General features: G+C 39.9%; 1 protein-coding gene across 1 annotated transcript in view; it reads right to left on the minus strand.

Annotated features, from left to right (window-relative positions):
- LOC126406699 (neurexin-1a-like) overlaps positions 1-18,559 on the minus strand; it is a 285,366-nt gene that overhangs the window by 173,552 nt on the left and 93,255 nt on the right. The window contains 3 exon segments of the mRNA XM_050071161.1: positions 701-862; positions 1,939-1,962; positions 5,284-5,585. Of these exon segments, the coding sequence (XP_049927118.1) occupies positions 701-862; positions 1,939-1,962; positions 5,284-5,585 (488 nt within the window).

Genomic DNA, 18,559 nt, shown 5'->3' on the forward strand with positions numbered 1-18,559 from the left:
ATACTGGAACTCATGAGCCAGATTCAAAAAGGCCCCTAACGACAGGCATCATCCCAGATATAAAAAGTGCTTAATATCTTGACAGCATATATGTCAGACATGTACATTTCTGCACGTTGTTGTGTGCCATTTTTTTATGAGGTGAAAGTTGACACCCAGTTGCACATTTCAAGCACAAGTTAAATTTGTTTAAATAGACACACTACTACAAAACCCAACGTAACAGTAATAACGTAAGTCATTAGGTAAGTGGTCTAGTGCTGCATATTCCCCCGTGAAAGAATAGCGAGGTGTTAAGTGTGTCAGTTGGCTGACTGCTCATGAAAATTCAACTGCCTGATCTCAGGATCACTGCTCCTCTTTGAAGTGCACCTGACGGAGCTCTACGAAGCCTGTGGTAAATTCCACTCTCAGACTGTTCTTTATGTGCGGCTGTGTGGTACAACAGACACCTCGAAGCGCACGTGTGTATGCGTGCACGTGTGTATAACATTAAGAGTGCACTGAGGGGGTGGCGGAGGCAAAATAAAGTTACTGTGAGAGTATGTGAGGAAAAAAGGAGAAACTAACTAAAGCAAAGTGTAAAGGATGAGACAGGGTCAGTGTGTGGGTGGAATGGCCTGTTTTGGAGTCCTGAGGTGAAGCCAGTCATATCCTGTACACCCACCAGCCTCAGAGTGCACACAGAAGTGGTGTTTACCTCCTTGAGGCAGCCCATGAAGTTGTTGCTAACTGGAGATCCAGGCAGGTCAGCTGTGCTAGGACTCCCTCCAACATAGAAAAAGTCGTCAGAGCCTAGCATGGTGTAGTCTTCTTGTGTATATCCTGTGGTGGTCAGAATCCCATCCACGGATATTGTTACCTAGACAACAAAGCACAGGGAAAGGACACGCTATACTCAAACAGCCTATAAACTGCAAGGTTATTGCCTTTCCTTCTTGTTGTCTATGACAGACTTCCCTATATGTTTTTTAAACCCATTTTCATGTCTGTTTTCATTGTCTTTTTTCTTGTTTTTTGTTATTATTTTGTCCAGTTTGATTAGTTGGAAGACTGCAAGCCTTCAAAGGAATGCTATTCTAGTTAAAGTGTTAGTGAAGTGCCCATACTACAGTGTTAGTATTGCTCCTACTGCAACTTAAAAGTACTTTAGCAGACACAAAAATGGTGTTAGTAGAATGTTATCTAGGTTAGTTAAACTATTAATTCCATATTAGTACGTCCAGCAGTTCTACAAAAGAAATCAGAAAGTGCCACTAGGTTAGAGAGGGAGCACATGCTATGAAAAGCACAATCACCTTTTAGTATAGGACAATGACTGGGGGTATTACAGAAAAAGAGCATGCATTTGTCTTTTCTTTTTGGATACAAGCATACAAAAAGAAAATTCTTGACTGGGATACAGAGTCAGTATTTCGACACTTGCCGCAGTGTCAGATGCATGCAAAAGCTAATGGACACTGCAAAACCACAAAGAGAAATAAGAACGCACCAGAGAAGCACCAATGACAAACACAGCTCAACTGTCACATTCATGTTGACAAATGGGCAGTTTGACATTTGCAACAATTAGTCAAAGTGCATGCCATGCAAAGTGAATGGGGATACAACTGGCTGAGCCAAAGAGCATCAGGCCAGCCAGACAGGAGAGGGTCCTCAATATTAACCACAGCTTGATGCAAAAGGCTCGAAATGATGCTCCTAAAAAGGTGGATCAAACAGAATTGGACAGGAAACAAGTGAAATAAAGAGGGTGAAACCAATGAATGAACCAAGAAATTAAAAAGGATTCGAAAAGTAAGCAGAAGAGTACCAACCGCAATTTCCCTTTTTTTGTAAATGACGTCTACAGTAAAAAAAGAAAGAAAAGAAACACACGGCAAACCCAAACTAAGAAACAATTAGAATGATATCTACCGAACAATGTAGTTTGTTTACCATAGCGTGTCCAATGCCTGAGTGCTTTGTGGAAAAGGGGGGAGAAAGGAAATTAAAAACTGTGAACAGAATAACGATTGTTACTCAAATAATATATGATGGTCAATACTGTTAGTACATTGTTAAACGGCAAAAACCATACTGGTTAGTAGAATGACACATTCCATGAATGATGTTAGTTTCCAAAGCATGTTAGTAACATAGAGGAAAAAAAGGGCAAAATAAGTTTAACAAGAAAAAAGCAGACTAAGGAAATAACAGTAATGCTCCACAAGAGGTGCCAGAGCTCAACCAGTGACTCCCTAAGTTCCTCATGGTGTTTTTTGCACCATGTGTTGTATGTGACCAGACTGTTGAGTAGCAGAAACAACTCCCTTACCAAACCTGACAAAGGGTTATGATTGACAGACATCAAATGGTTTATAAGAAAGAATGCCTAAAGCACATCAGTTGACCCTCTTTTAGAAAGTCCCAAGTTCAAGACCACTTTAAAGCTTTTTTTATTTTATTGGTATTAGTATTTGCATTCTTTGGTACTTGGTTTTAGGCTGGAGACCAATCCATTGTATCAGACTCTCCGGCGCTCATACAATACTGTACCTCCATTTGGTCTTATTGATGAACTTTAGGATCACTTTACTGCAATGAGACAAAGCAAAGAAGACCCTGACACAGAATGAGGAGGATGGTCATTTTGATTCCCCCACAGAGCATGCACTCAATATGCTTGGTTTTCTTTCACAATTTGAATGCAGTGAATGTTCAAGCTGGCCAAATCCTTAGGTTTACCAATAATCAATTTGCTGATTATGCAAAAGAAGCAGCTTTGGTGCTGGGGTGAAGACAAATGTTTCCCACCAAATGAGCAGAAACAAATCTAGAGAGAGCTTTGTATTTCTGGTCTGGTAAAATCTTCTAGTGTTTTATGTAGGTCAAAATAATCTGTCTGATACCGAAGGGTAAACAGAAAGAAATATGTGCTGTTCTGTTTAACACGAGCTACACAGCCTGACAAGTCCTTCGTGCTTCAGCAAACTTGAAAAGCTAATAGTTTTTTTTAGGGCAACAGTCCACTTAAGGTCATTATAAACATCTAAGTATCCACTTATCTTCAGCACATTAAGATGCGCCCCTTAACCTTAACCTGTCAACAACATCCAGACCAGGAGCTTCTCAATTGTGTTGTAGCAGCAGCGATGGATTTCTCTCAGTATAATGGGAAGGAACAATTGCTGGGACAAATAATGGCAATGAAGCCAGTCTGCTCCCATTGACAAACCCTATTTCTGGATGGTTATGCTGGTTCTCCAGTGTCTCTATGCCTTGACCACCTTGTATGCACAGAGTCAGCATTAACCAGGAAGCCTACTGCCTAAACACTCAACTGACTCAGAGCTGCGACTGAGGGTAGGGGTCTCGGTGAAAGACAAGCAAAGACATCTTTTTTTTCTTTTTTTTTTTTGGCTACTACATGGCCCCCAAGAACACCAGGCGATGCAAGACCTCTCTTGGATTTACCCCTGATAAATTCATAAATAGTGCCAATTTTCGCTGTTTCTCTTTCATCTAAGATACATTGGAGGTTAGTCCCAGAGTGGGACTTGTTTCCATATAATTCAGTTAAACCAGCACTAAAAGAGTAGTCCCTACTATTCAGGTCAACAGATGCTTTACCCAGAGTCTGATTGAGGACATAATACAGTAGATTTAACAGGGCTACATGTCACTGGCCTAGTTGTGATGCAACACACAGGAACTATAGCAGTAGTTTGTTCACCAGGGGTTAGATCCCAAATGCCATGTTACACGTTGGGCTGAGTTTTTCTGTGGCCAATCAGGCCCTGGAGTTCTGGAGGAAATCCCATGTCCTGTGGTAATAGACCCCTTGGGCAGAGCAAGTCAAAACACATCAACCTACTGTGAACAGAAGTAGTGATCAGGGCCTTGTTATAGTTATGGCAGCTTTTAGACAGCAGGGATGTGAAATTGTCAAATTCCAACCAACAACTGATTCAGTGGTGGCTTACATCAATTGACATGGGGGAGCGGGTTGTTGTTGTTGAAAGTCACTAACAACATGTTGATGTGTGGCCTCAGCAAGCCTTTGGATCGGCCATCAGTCCAACAGATTGGCACTATTTTCATCCAAGGGTGGTCTGCCACTAGTAGAGTGGCAGCTGCATCCTGACACCATTTAGTGTTGGCCTGGTACAAATCAGTAGTACTTAATCTGTTTGCAATGCAACAAACAATTACATACCTCTGTTGCTTCTCTCTTGCCAGGACAATCTGTTCTTACAGGTGGATGAGTTTGCACATTCGCTACAGCCAAAGGCTCTGCTTTACACCTTTTCTTTATCCCATGTGATTCCTCTGCTCTTGGTGAGAATCAGGCAAGAACCAATTCTGGCCAGTTCCCCATTTTTGAGCAGCGTTGCCACATGCACTTGGCACAATCGACGGGAGGTCTTGAATGAACCATCCTGTGATGTTTCCGGATGTTAAGTGGCACAAGCTGCTGCTCTAAAGAAGTCTTAATTTGTAAGAAATCTTATGCTGCCTAACCAGGTCACACTGTCACTAGTCTTTTCAGAGTTAATAATGCAGAGGTGAGTGGTCAAGGTCATGTAGGAGAGCCAATTAGAACCTATGGATCCTGTTAGAGGGCTTCACCTGTTCTCATTAAAGCATTTCAAAGTTGACCATACATTTGGTTATCCTTACATAATATTTATACATTGTCTCAAAAGTCTGCTTTTAAATGCTTTTCTTGCATCTCACGAAATAATCTCTCATCAGTGATATCGTCCTTAAAAGAAATGAGTGCTCACTAACTGTACTGGCATTCAAACAAGCGCCGACAAACACAAATTAAAAACATGGTCAACAGAAGAAAATATTTTGTTGATGTGGACTATTCCCACAGCACTGACATGAGTTCACTCATATTTTAACTTCACTTAAATATTTAAAACAGTTGCTTTTAAGGGTAAATAACCCATTTATCTAATATATCTTATAATTTTTTATGTCATATCAAAGAAGGCATAGCGTTTTATTTGTTACATAGCATCTTAATGAGCCTCAATGCTTTGAATGCTGCTTGAAGCAATGCCTTTCTTTTCTCCTTTAAACTGTAACTTAATAGAGATCTTGATTCACATCTAGATGTCCCTGCTCACTTGTGGTTCTGTTTTATCTCCACCATACACCACCATGATTCAATTTAGCAATCCAATTACAATGTCTGGAAAAAAAAATAATATATTGTATGATGGTAATGATTTAAGTGCATTTGTTTTGATTCATTTTACTGAGTCTCTGCATCACCCTCTGTACTGTTACCTGACGTAGATTCCTTGTTACTTTGACATCATGCCAATCATTGTCATTAAATTTCCCATTGACTGGCTCCACAAGAGCTTCAAAGGCTCCAGACCCCAAATTAATGACGAGTGAGACAGCCCCATTTTTCAGTGCCAGGTTGACGTAATCAGCTGATTTGCCCGTGTGCAGCATCAGTCCATTCCTCTGTAGGGTTTTGAATGACAACGTGATTTCATCACTGCTGCTTTGAATCGGGTTCAAGGACAAGTCGTAGCAGAAGAACTCAGATCCTTTGAAGGTGGCGACATACTCTTCTTTTCCTGCAGAGACAAAGAAAAAGAAATGTGTTGCATTAATATCGTGGCCTCCTGGGTGCCTGTTGGGGAGCTGTCAGAAAAAAATGAGGAGGAATGTTTCAAAAATGTTGGATTAATAATAAACACTGAAAGTGAAGAGAGGTGGCAAGCTGAAATGTGATGGAAGGTTAATGTAGAGATGTGCTTGGTAGCTTTCAATGACCAGCTGGTACCTACCTTAGCCAGAGATCACAGGTGGCTAGATAGAAGCACTGCATTGGGTCTCACCTACTACAGACAGTGTATATGTCCAACTTACAATACATCTGTACAGCAACTACACGCACAGTACTAGACGTGCTATTTTTGGACTTCACATCACACCAAGTAGAGGCCTACCTGGTACACAATAATCTTGTACTAATTCACTGCTCACTCATTCAAAGCACTTGCATTTCTGTGTCTGCTTTGTGACAAAATTGTTTCATTTTTCTCATGCTATTGTGTCTTTGTGATCAAGGTTGTGAAACTACAAGCACTCACTCCTGTGCGTCATTGTAGCCACAGCTGCACCACATAGCAATCATGAACATGCACATACAGTGTTCACTAACCGTGTGCTGACTTTTGTACCAAATGCTAAGTGAACTTGTCGTGTCTAATTAACACCGGCCTCATGAGAAGATTGTAGTGTAGTAAACATCACACCAGCATGTCTGATACAACATAACAGTCACACACACAATAACTAGGCACGCATGCATAAAACAATGATATGAAAGCACCCTACAAGCACATTACATGAAGTCATATCCTGCTGCATGTTTAAATCAATTATGTGACATGTATTATTGACACCAGGTCTATACACATGCTCCTCAGTCAGCTGCACAGAGACGTGTGCACACATTTCTAACTGGAATACTGAAATTCAAACAATTAAAGTGAAACAATATGACTCCTTAGTAACAGACAACAAATGGCAAGCCTCTCACAAGTTAACAACAACAGATACTTTTATCTTCACACTGATAACATGGACCAGAGTAGTCAGCTGTCTGTTCGGTTCATTACCTGCTAGATTGATATCTATACAAGCTTTGGAAAAACACATGTAATGAGAGGATTCTCTTGTATTAATGTTGCATTTGTGTTGGCAATATGTTCTAAAATCTGAAGTGAAAAATCTATAATAGCAGTAAGAAATAAATAAGCTGACAAATTGAAATCACACACACACACACACACACACACACACACACACACACACACATTAATGGTGGAGATGTAGGCTACAGCTTGAATTCATTTATATTTCTTGCATCAACCTATATCAATATCTTTATACTTCAAGAAATCAATATCTCTGGTATAAAGTATTGTGAATACATTTTCACTTTTTTGTGATTAGAATTGTTCTCTCCCATACTACCACCAGCATTATTTACCAACAATCTCCCAGAATACAATTGCTGATGCACAAAGCATTCATATGGACTCCTTCCACCATTAAAACACTCAATTAGTTCAGCTACATATGTTTCTCTATTCACTCGAGCAAGTCCACACTCATCAGCCATCAGACATCCTCAGATATGACAGGAGCTTGACACAGCAAAAATAACCTTGAGAAAAACCTGAACACTGTTATTGTGAGATAAAAACAAAGCAGCACTGAGCATCAGAGGGTGATGCATGTGAACACCCATTAGAAAACGTTTAAAAACAGGTTTAGACAGATAACAAGCCATTAAAGCCACTAGCAGAAAATAAACCACCAAAACACAAATGGACCAAAGCATTCAATTATCATAAATGGGGAGCGTTGCACATTTATATAGGCTTGCCAAACAAACACAGACACACATTCAAATACACTTGCACACATACATGCTTAGAGTAGCATCCAGGCACAACAACACAACAACTAAAAGGGGTTGCTGTCCACAACAATTTGTCACCTCATTGATTCCCCCTTAAAGGCACTATAGTGCACCTCTGGGAAAACTGCAAGGGGCCGTAATTGAAGTTGACTGGATCTCACCACTCTTTGGTCATTCCCTCAATGTCTGAGCCCCCCTATCAGTGAAAATGAGAGACCTCTACCCTCTTCACTAAATCCACCCATCCCCGCTCCACAAGCTCAGCGACCACATAACAAATAGAGCCAATAGTTTGGGGTCATTCTCATCTCTCTTTCTCCACACACACATCCCCATGCCTGCACTTCACAGTTAATTCCCCTAACCAATGGAGAATGAATTGTGTGTGTACAGCAGGGGCGTTGTTAGGAATTTACAACACTTGGGGCTCAGCCCAGAGGCAGTTCCAGGGCGAGGGGCATACATCTACTTAGAGAATCATATTTCCATTTAAGCACTGGTAGTCTGCTGCACTCTGATGTCAACATATGCAGACCTAAATGAAGCTGAACAATTTGGCCATCAGTCTGCACTCAGCTGCAGTGCAAAAAAACCAATCAGTTATTTAATGGTATGCCTCCATCACTCTGACCACCTTAGGGTACTGACGGGAAAGAAAGTGAGAGAACTGTTCAGCTAACTTACTAACTAACCAACATATTGAAGACACAAGAGACCTTTCGTTATTATACAGTATTGACTCTGGCAAAGCATGACTTGTCAAGCTTTAGCTGTTGGAGGCATTTCACCATAAAGCTCTCAGCCAAGTCAAGTGTCAGGCCAAGCTAACACTCAGACTTCCATCTGGCCACTAATGGTAGTCAGCTCACAAGCACACAGCTGGCTCCTTTTAGCTGTCTTTTCATATTTGGATAATAAGCCACTCTATTATGCAAACTGTATTCCTTATTTTTGGGAAAAGTGCTGGGGAGGAGGTAGCTATACCCTGCAATCGTCTTTAGCTGGTATTTGCTGTGTTTACCGTCCTTTTTTTTCCAAGTCTAGACTCAAATAAAGCTGTATTAAGTTTTTGGACCAATAAGGGAAACAGACTTCAGAATACATTTACAACAAGGAGCCTTCATACAATATATCAGCTATTCTGCAGCTAAAAAGCACCTGCTCTAACCTCTATGAGATTTACAGAAACACGGGTTAACCTCTGAAGATCTGTGTCAGCACCTTTTGACTTCAAATCCACTATTCACTAATGCTTTCCAGAGGAAAACATTTTCTTTCATTTCAGTCTTTCTGAATGTTGTTGCTTCTTGTGACAAACCCACCCACAATAATTAAAAGCAGCTGGAAGCTGCAAAGCGTGGCTATATAAAATATAAAAAAAAATACATGAAATACTACTTGAACCTAAATGCTTCGACTTCATACCATGTATACTGTAAAATATGTTGTTTCTCTTCCTTAAATTGCATACGACAGTGACTGGCAGCATCCCCACCAAAAAAAAAAAAAACCAGACAAATGCATCACAAATGCAGACAGCTGGGCCGGTTGCACGATGGCATGCAGCTCAGTGCACACATGCCAGATTTCAAAGCAGGATCATGTAAAATACTGACTACTAAATCAAACATAAGCACATTCTGAAAGTAAAATTTGACAATTCTGACAATTATCCCCTTTACATATGCTTAAAGGGGATAATGGCATCCACCTGGATTCACCTCATCAGACTACTACATTCAAGGAGTGTCTTGAATACTTTGTGCATTCAGTGTGTAATTTCTCAGCCTTGAAAGGAAGGCCATAGCAACACAACTGGTGAGCAGCATGAACACCTGCGCATCTCTTTCAGATGCAGGATCACAGCAGACATAGCAACTTTCAGCGTTAACATTTAGCATGTGTCGTTCAGACGTATCATTTTCCTGCAGTAAAAAAAAAAAGAAGCTACTTGATCTTGAAGAAGAACACTGTTTTGTCATTGTGTTCTCCTGAGTATTTTGGGAGTGTCCCACTTGTTTCTCTGGGCTGTCCTATGGTCTACAGTCAATCAAACTACAGCAAGCTGCCGGCACCTTAATGCCCTTGAGTCATGAGACTGAATGTGAACATGGGTAAGAGCCAGCTCCTTTTGTCTTTTTTCCAGAGAACAGAGGACAGGAAAAGACATGAACAGAGTGAAAGTGTAGCTCCTAGGGAAAGGCCATAAATAGACACATAGGTAAAAACTTGTCACAGCCTGTTGTTCTGAGTCATTCAACCCCTTTTTGAACAAAAACAGAATATCGGTGTCTTCACCAATTTACACCAGGAGGCTCACAGGATGTAAAATGTGCCATTAGCAGAACATATTTTTAATGCCTTTTCTATTCTTAGATTCATTAGAGAGATATAGTATCCATAATAAACATAACAATGCTTCCCCATAATCTCATTGGCATTTAGGATTTGTTCTCTGCCATATAAATAATTGTTAATCAATAGCATGCAATTTTCAGTGCCATTCAGGAACCTCATTCTCTACGGTCACATTACATTTGTGGTTGTGGTGCAGAACTAACTACCCATATTGATGGACTAATACAATTATTCGCCACTCAAATTAAATTTGTGTCACAAAGAGTCAAAGTGGTTTGTTGCTGCACGAAGCTACTACAAACAGCTAGATATACCTCACTGCAAAAACAGAAGAGGCAGCATAAGTGTCATTTAACCCTCAGTTAATAGAAGCTGAGCATGTAGATACAAATCACTCGTTTATTACGGAGCACCGAGGGGCCACGAGCAAAAGCATATGTACAACAGTGCCAGCATGTGACCGAGCGACCAGGAGGCTCCTCATCAGTCACTTTGCTCTGACACTAATCTGGCATCTGCTACTCTATGGCTGCTTTTTAAATTAGCTTGCACCCAGGGGAGCACACTGCCTGTCAACATCAAATCACGACACAACAGTCTGAAACAGACCTGGCAGGATATGAGAAAAATTATCTATGAAATGAACGTCAGGGGTAGCTTTGATTTTAATTGGCGTTATTTAAATTGGTGACATTTTCGACCTGATGATCTAAGTAATATATTTGTTGAAAATGCTGGAACAAACTAAAGGTCTATGATAGAACGCACGATTATTTATCATATCAAAAAGAAACATAGTATTATTGTACATGTGTTTTAAGCTGCTGACAAACTATTCAATTTATACTGCATCAGAAAAAAAAAAATCCAATAATATAATTGTTACTGACAAAAATATGATTGTCTGCTAGTGTCAGCATAGACAGGACACAGGACAGGGTACCTACAGCTTAAGGAAAATAAGATTTAAGACTATTTGAATGCCACTTGGAATGGAATTCCAATTCCTATTTTTACAATAACAAAAATTCAGGAAAACAAGACATGAACCGACATCGATTACTTAGCCCAAATGTTGCATGGCAAAGTTGAGGGTTGAAAAGAACTGGGAAATACCAGGTGCTTGTTGGCGGGTTTTTTCTGTGATTTTGTGTCTTACTTTGCATGTGGGATTCCACTGCTTTGCATCTCATCAAGCTTAATTTGAAAAACCTTTTGCATAAAATACACAGGCCTTGCATACATCGCCTTGTACCGGTTTCCGTCGTGCTGCAAAATTTTGTTTAAATAGCCATTTTCTGTGAATGTGCAGATAGTGGATCACCTGCTCTGATCCATCCATCCAGGCTTTAAACAATTATGAGTGCTGCTGGTGCGGCTATCCTGACATTAATGTGAGGGGCAATTGGCAAATTATTAAACAAAAAAAAAAGGGTCCAATTATTTTGTACAATGTAATGTCAAAAAAATACAATCAATAAAATCCTACTTCCTATGTCTTAGCTTTTTTTAAGGCTTTTAAAAGATTGATTTAAGACATTTAATAGCAATTACGCCCTTATCTTTAGATAAATAAATGCAATGCCTTAAGACTTAAGGAACCGTAGAACGCTGTGGGATGACATGTAACAAGCAAGGAGCATGGATATTTAAATGGGCTGTAGTATGGCGTATTATATACATTGCTAAAACAGACACTATAATTATGTTGTACATCTCCAGTGGTGCTGTCTTGTCCATGACAGTCCCCAGCATTAACTGTGACTATACCATGAAACTCTACATCACTGCTTCCCTGTCAGAGATCTCACGAACACCCACCTTCCTCGCACCACTAGAAATACCCTTCTTCAGCTCTCAGTAACAAGCTGAAGTAAAAAGAAGAGCTTGTTGTGCCACGCTCAGTTTTCAAAGGTTCAGAGGAAGTTCACGGTTGTGAAAAAAAGACACACTACTAAAGTAGCACCTGTGGATTTTTTAGGAATAGATGTACCATAAATAAAAATGGACGCTACACCCATGCAATGTGGAGACCAAAGCTGTTTAATCGCCTGTGGCAAGGCTCTGTGACTGACAACGTATTTCACCATTCACTCTGTGTTTCCTTGTTTGACTGGCAGCCTATTAAAATGATACAGAAGTTAGTGTCTGGCAGCCTATTAAAATGATAGGAAGTTAGCGTCATGAAGCCGGCCTAAGCCTCTTACGTTATGACAGAGAGGAGAGTTTCTGAAGTGCTACATTCTTTGGGAACATATTTTATTACATGATTATCACACCATTCAAAAGACTTAATAAAATGTCTCAAACTGCTCCCCCTTTGCAAGCTAGGCACTCCTAATTTATTGATATTTGTATTTCATATCAATTCTTGTTGTTTTTTTTATGTCTGCAATAAAATCAAAATCTCTGTGAAGCTGATTGTTGTTGTTGCAGATCGTGTTGACAGAGCAGCAGGAACGGGCGAGAAAGCCTCAATTAGCTCAGTAAAACGTATTCAGGCACTTAACTGAAGGAGTCAGCATGTGTGTGGATGTGTGTGTGAGCTTACACGTACCAAGTTCTGTCAGACACCATACTGTGTTAGCTTAACGTACAGTGTCATTTAGATTCACAGTATGAAGGATGTCTTGCTGTGCTCTGAGAAAGTCCCCTCCCCTGATGTCAGTCTGCAGAAACACTCCGTCCATAGTAAATTTACTCATAATTAGCTTCGCCATTCAGTTTGTCATTAACTGTGGAAGCAGGCGTCAATTAGGCACTTATTAGAACATGTGGCTCATATTCTGCAAGCTGATAGTCACTCAAGGTGTGCAATTGTGTGTGTCTACTGGTGAACTGGAGAGCTTGCAAGCCATCTAATTTTAGTTTGTCTTAGTTTGAAATGAGAGACTTTTTATGACATGACATTTACTTTAAATTAATCAGAATTAAGTGTATTATCATTATGATTGTCTTTTTTTCCCAGCCATCATTTGGCACATAGTTAATGGTCACTTTATTTAATATTAGGGCTGAAACTACTGATTACATTAATTGGTTAATCGGATTATTCTGATTAATCACTTAATTGTTCAGTCTTTAAAATGTCAGAAATTAATGAAAAATGGTCTCAGGGTTTAATTTTACTTAATGTAGTGGCACATTTTGTCCAATAGCCCCAAACCTGAATAAAAGATACACAATGGCTTGTCTTGACTTCTCTCATACACTTGGTTTCTGGAGAATAAACACCACAGTGACCGGTCAATTCACAAAAAAAGCCTAGAAGTTCCAGTTAGGAAAAACTTTACTGCTCAGCAGCTGGCTTAACAGGGTGTGCAGGAAAACAACTTTGTTAAAAGTCTGAGTTTGTTTGTATGTGTGGTTTCTGGAAAGGGAGACTAACAGGTTGCCTGGATTGATTTATCAGCCGCTATGCATAGCACTGCCACAAGGTGAAACTCTGAGACCACAATGGTGCCAGCTGCCCACACTAAACCCATCACACCTAAGGACTAACCAACACATGAGCAAAGAAAGCAGGCAGCGTGCCTTCATATCAAACAAAAATGACTGTGAACACAACTATATACATATGAAATGCCAACATACTCACAAATATAATGTAAATGCAACAATATAACAAGCTCCCAATGAGAATTGATGTGAAAAGCATAAATACTGAATGCATATTACATATAGAAACATTTGGCTGTGCGCAGGTGGAAGCTAACGCCGAATACACTCAGCTGCTAAGTGGGCTAATTAGCATGACCAGCGGTAGCAGACATGAAATGGAGCAAGAATTGTCTGTAAAGGGAAGAATATACATGAATAAACTATACAGTATTCATATGTGACTAAAGCAGGGTACTTACAGTGAAATGAACGCACACAACAGTCAAAAACAATGGCTCTAACAACGGTTTTGAAACTTAATTGGCAATTATGAAAAACACAGCTGTAGCATCCTGGTGAATTAACCTGGAATGTACCACTCTGTGAAGAGGGGGGGGGGATAGTCCACCTGGTACTTCACCTTTTCTATTATATTCAATTGGTATTGATATTATTTTATCCTATTTAAGAAACTGCAACTATTCTAACAACATGCACATCTCTGCTACAACTGAACACTTTTATTTTTTAATTTTTATTTTTTTATCAGAACTTACCTATCTTCTACAGTTGCACTTAGAGGGGGCCGAAGTGAACTGTTACAACCAGGGGCGATTCTAGGATCAGAGGTTTAGGGGTGCTGAGCACCCAGAGAGCTGCCCGGCCAGGCAAGATAAATTTTACTGTTTTGTACATTTTAACGCAATTTCATTCCCACATTTGTGAAAGTAAAGCACAACACTTTTTGGGAAAGTCTGTGACTAAACCATCAAATCTGATAAAGGTTATTAAAATGCTGATCCACAGCAAAAGAGGAATGGATTGGAATCATAAAAGAAACATATCGTAACCCTAATTTCTGGGGGAGGATAACTCATTCTGATACAGCAGCTCCTCAGCATACACATAAACAGTATGTATGTTTCTGGAGTAAACCAGCCCCCTATAGTGAGTACCAAAAATACCAAAAATGGACCTTGGACTTATTTTTTGGACTTTTGTTTGAAATGAAAGGCACAACATGTAACATTAACACATTAACAGTAACTGACTTTTTCAATGTTTGTCTCTGCCTTTTTCCTTCTTGTCTGTATTATATAATATAAATACATAAATAAAAATACACTTCAAAAAAGAAAAGTGCTTGAAATCTACAAAATAATAATAATAAATACACACAATAGGAGTTATAATGTTAATGGACATCCAGTCAGTTAGCTAGTCAGTAGCACCTTGGCTTTAATCAAGGGCGTAGGTTTGATTTTGACATTGGTAGGGACATAAAAGTGCTCCATGGCGGCGACCTGTACGTTGATGATTTTTTAATGCAATTTCACGTCATGTGAAACTGATCACTGCTTCATAATGCATATTTAGATATCTACACTAATACAAGAATGTCTTGGTTAATGTATTCTCTAATGTTATCAGTTACATGAATATACACTGATAACTTCACCACATCTGTCCATATGTGCTTCCCAGGGTAAACTAAATAACAACAATAACAGTATACTCCGAAGGGGCTTAACTTCAGTACCAGCCTGCGGTCTGCAGTTTGGTTGGTAACAGTGATCCAAATTGATATTGATATCGAGTAAAAACATATATTATGCATGAATAAATATTTTTACTTACCCCTAGTCACAATGCTGAATCTCACTATCAACATATATCCTTCACGATTCAATCTCACCTGTGAGGCTCCTGTCTCTCCTCTATCTCCTCCTGTCTCTCTTCCATTTCCTTCTGTCTCTCTTCCTGCCTCTCCTCCTCCATCTCCTCCATCTCCTCCAGTCTCTCTACTACTTGTCATCTGACAAAAAATATATTGATGCAAGACATGTGAACAGTGGGACAATTTGAGATGCAACAGTCATAGATTTTGATTGTTGTAGCCTGAGGAAAACATACTGTATGTTTTACAATTGTGTAATTCATTAAACAACATCTGAATGTATATAGGCTAAAGAACAGCCATAATGTCAACACAAGTTAGTCAGCTTCATCATGTTAAGCCTAAATAAAATAAATCAACAAAAACGTAAATGCTCCAAAATCATTATAATACAACTGTGTGCAAGATGTTGCACTTACACCCAATATCTATTACATAAATATGACTCAGTGTTGGTGTTTTTACTGGGAGCAGTGCATCTCTATTCTCCTAAAGTCCCTCCTTCACACACCATGGATGCTGAAGACTGTCACTGAAGGAGCTATTATTTATAGTGTTTACACTTTATTTATTCAGACTGTTTCTATCATGTCATCTTACTACAAACATTAATTTGAACTGTGTCATCACTACATGACATCTATGATTGCTGATGGAGCATGTGAAGTGGAATGTCATGTTCTCTGGCATAATATTGATCTAATAGTTGCCAAATTTAGCTTAGCTAGTATTAGCTCGTTAGCATCTCATTATCTAGCAAAGACTTGCCAAGGAACGCCATTCAGTTAGCCAAACATCAACAGGTGTTTGTTTAGCTTATTTACTGAACCAACCGACTCACCGTTCACACTCGGTGCTCCGCTGTGGATGTGTCCTTCCCTCACAAACTGCCCTGAACTGTACGGTAATAACGCGCACCCACAAAGTCAGTGGAGAGAGCGGCGCTGGGGAGGACCAATCACACGTTACCAAAATAACGGTAGAGCCAATCGATGAGCAATACGAGGTTAGAGGCGGGACGTATGGTAGACACCAACGATTGTTAACCCTTTGTGTACCATATTGAACAGACGCCGACAGCCAGTGTTAATATTGGTAGGGACAATACAGAAGGGGCTGCAGGGGGTGCTGCTGTATTTTTGTTGTTAAAATATTACGTTGCAACCAAGTACTGTATGGTTTTGACACTTTTCCAGCTTGTTAAAAAGGGACATACGCCTATGGTTACAACATACCCCATAGGTCTGGCAACAGATAGAGCGTTAAGCCTCTTTCACACAGCGCGATTTTCGCAGCGCCCACCGCGGGGTAGGGCGCAGAGCAAGCGGAGAGCAAGGCGCGCACACCTTACCACCAATGCTTCATGGATGGAAAGATCAACAGACGGATACATAGTATGTGTGGATATTATATATTTATATCTTTCCATCTGTGATAGATTGATGGATAGATGTATGTAGATACCTCTACATCAGGGGAAGGATAGGTATCACCTTGATCCACATGTCAAAATGTGAGTAGCCTATTGGTTGAGGAATATTGACAAGGCTGTGAAATTGTGTAAGTAAGATACCTGACAAATTAAAATACAAAGTACATCTCATTTAATTAAGAACATGAGTTCAAACTGAGCGTATGTTAGAAGTGCAAAAATAGAGAAAATGTGCTATAGGCAGCTTAGCTGTAACATCATGTTACAACGAACCCCGTTGTGTGGAAATTTTATCAAGTCTTGCTAACACCTGCTGAGAGTTGGTTACATAAGTGACTTACATAGACAGCTCAGTAATCGAAAAACAAGTATAAAAAAAGAGATTTACTTATGTCAGCCATAAACTAGTCTCGCTCACCAGACCTTTCTCAAGAAAAGAAAGGTCTGGCTGGGCCGACTCTCACTTTAAGATTGGAGAAAAAAACGCCCCGGCTGCTTGTATTTCTTTCAACCAATCACAATCGTTCTGGGCGGTGCCACAGCAACGGTGCGCTTGCAAAAATATTGCCGGGGGGAAACAGGTTTTGGTGTAACACGCCCACAAAAATATCGCCTACAGGACGCGAACCATGGCAGAAAAATGGCTACATCCCCGCAAGATCAAACACCGCAAAAGTTAGTAAAGGACGTGTTGAAAACGGTTGAAAACTGCTACGCAACCGGAGGTGGTAGGGTGGGACTTCAGCGGGTGGCTCGTTCCGCCCAATGAGAGGCTGATCTATGCAGCGAACTTCCGCCCACTCAGACTAGCCAAAAACAGTCTTTGTCACTGAGCTCTGCTGAAACACGTCCAATCTCTGTGGAATTTCGCGGATCACTGTTTGGCGGTATTGTGGTCAACTGACCGGAAGCATGAAAGGATCGACCCTGTGTAACCACTTAAAAAGTCTGTGTTACAATTCACCCCGCGTGAGGTTGTGCCTTGCTCTCCCTTACGTTTGACATTTGTGGTTGAAAAAGTCTTCAGCTTAATTAAAACTGTAGCTTGTTAACATTAGGCCAGAATAAAGGTCATTCTGTTTTTTTAAGCAGGTCAAACTCAACTGGCTTCATGCTAAAACTATACTCCTAATGTTCTAATTACTTATCTTTCCAATTCTGTTGTTGTTTGTTTCTATACGTTTTATTTAAGTTTTTAATTGTGAATCACATTTAGCGATGAAGGTTGGGACAAAGTAATGGACTCATCTGCAGACTGCAATAAGAAGTAGTACTATTTTTTCCACAGCAGCTTAAATCCTCATTGATTTCTGTCATGCCACATCCTGAACCATGTCTAGTGAGAAATTGAACCATACTTCAAGAAGGAAAGCCTCCAGTTTTTCTGAGGGATAAAGGAGGTACTTCACATTCTGCTTTGCAGAACCTCCCAAATCCAAATGATTCACGCTGAATTTAATCCTGAAACCACTGAATTTGTGTGTATGGGCTATGGTGACATTGTCATCTTGGAATATGGGAGCACCAGAAGAGAAAATTGCTTGCACCACAGGCTGATTTGGTCCTGTAAATTTGCCACATATTCCATGGTTTTTACACAGCCATGCAGTGCAATCACCGCAACAAATTATTTCCACACAGTTGCTGCCAACAGCTAGCTGCTATAGATAGTACTATGTTTAACAGCTGGCGACAGGGATCGCAGGTTGAAAGAATTCTTTTGCTTTCTCCGGAAACTCATCCAGATGCAGTAAATAGGGTGAAAGATGCCTCATTAGACCATGTTTTCATTGCTCAGTGGACCATGTGTTGTTCTTACTATAAATATGTTGAATATTAGTGTAGAGCAACATGAAAATATACTGTAAACTAACAACAATCATGACAGTGATGGTCGTGACAAAGATCACAATAATAATGTTTTCATTATTTTAACATGCATTTAGTGATATGCAAACTGGGTGACATGCATGTTTGTGATAATACACTGCACACTGCACACTGAATTAAAAAACAAAATGACCCTTAAGTCATCATGATATGAATA

Source organism: Epinephelus moara, chromosome 19 (genome assembly GCF_006386435.1).
Source record: "Epinephelus moara isolate mb chromosome 19, YSFRI_EMoa_1.0, whole genome shotgun sequence".
Classification (NCBI taxonomy): Eukaryota; Metazoa; Chordata; class Actinopteri; order Perciformes; family Serranidae; genus Epinephelus; species Epinephelus moara.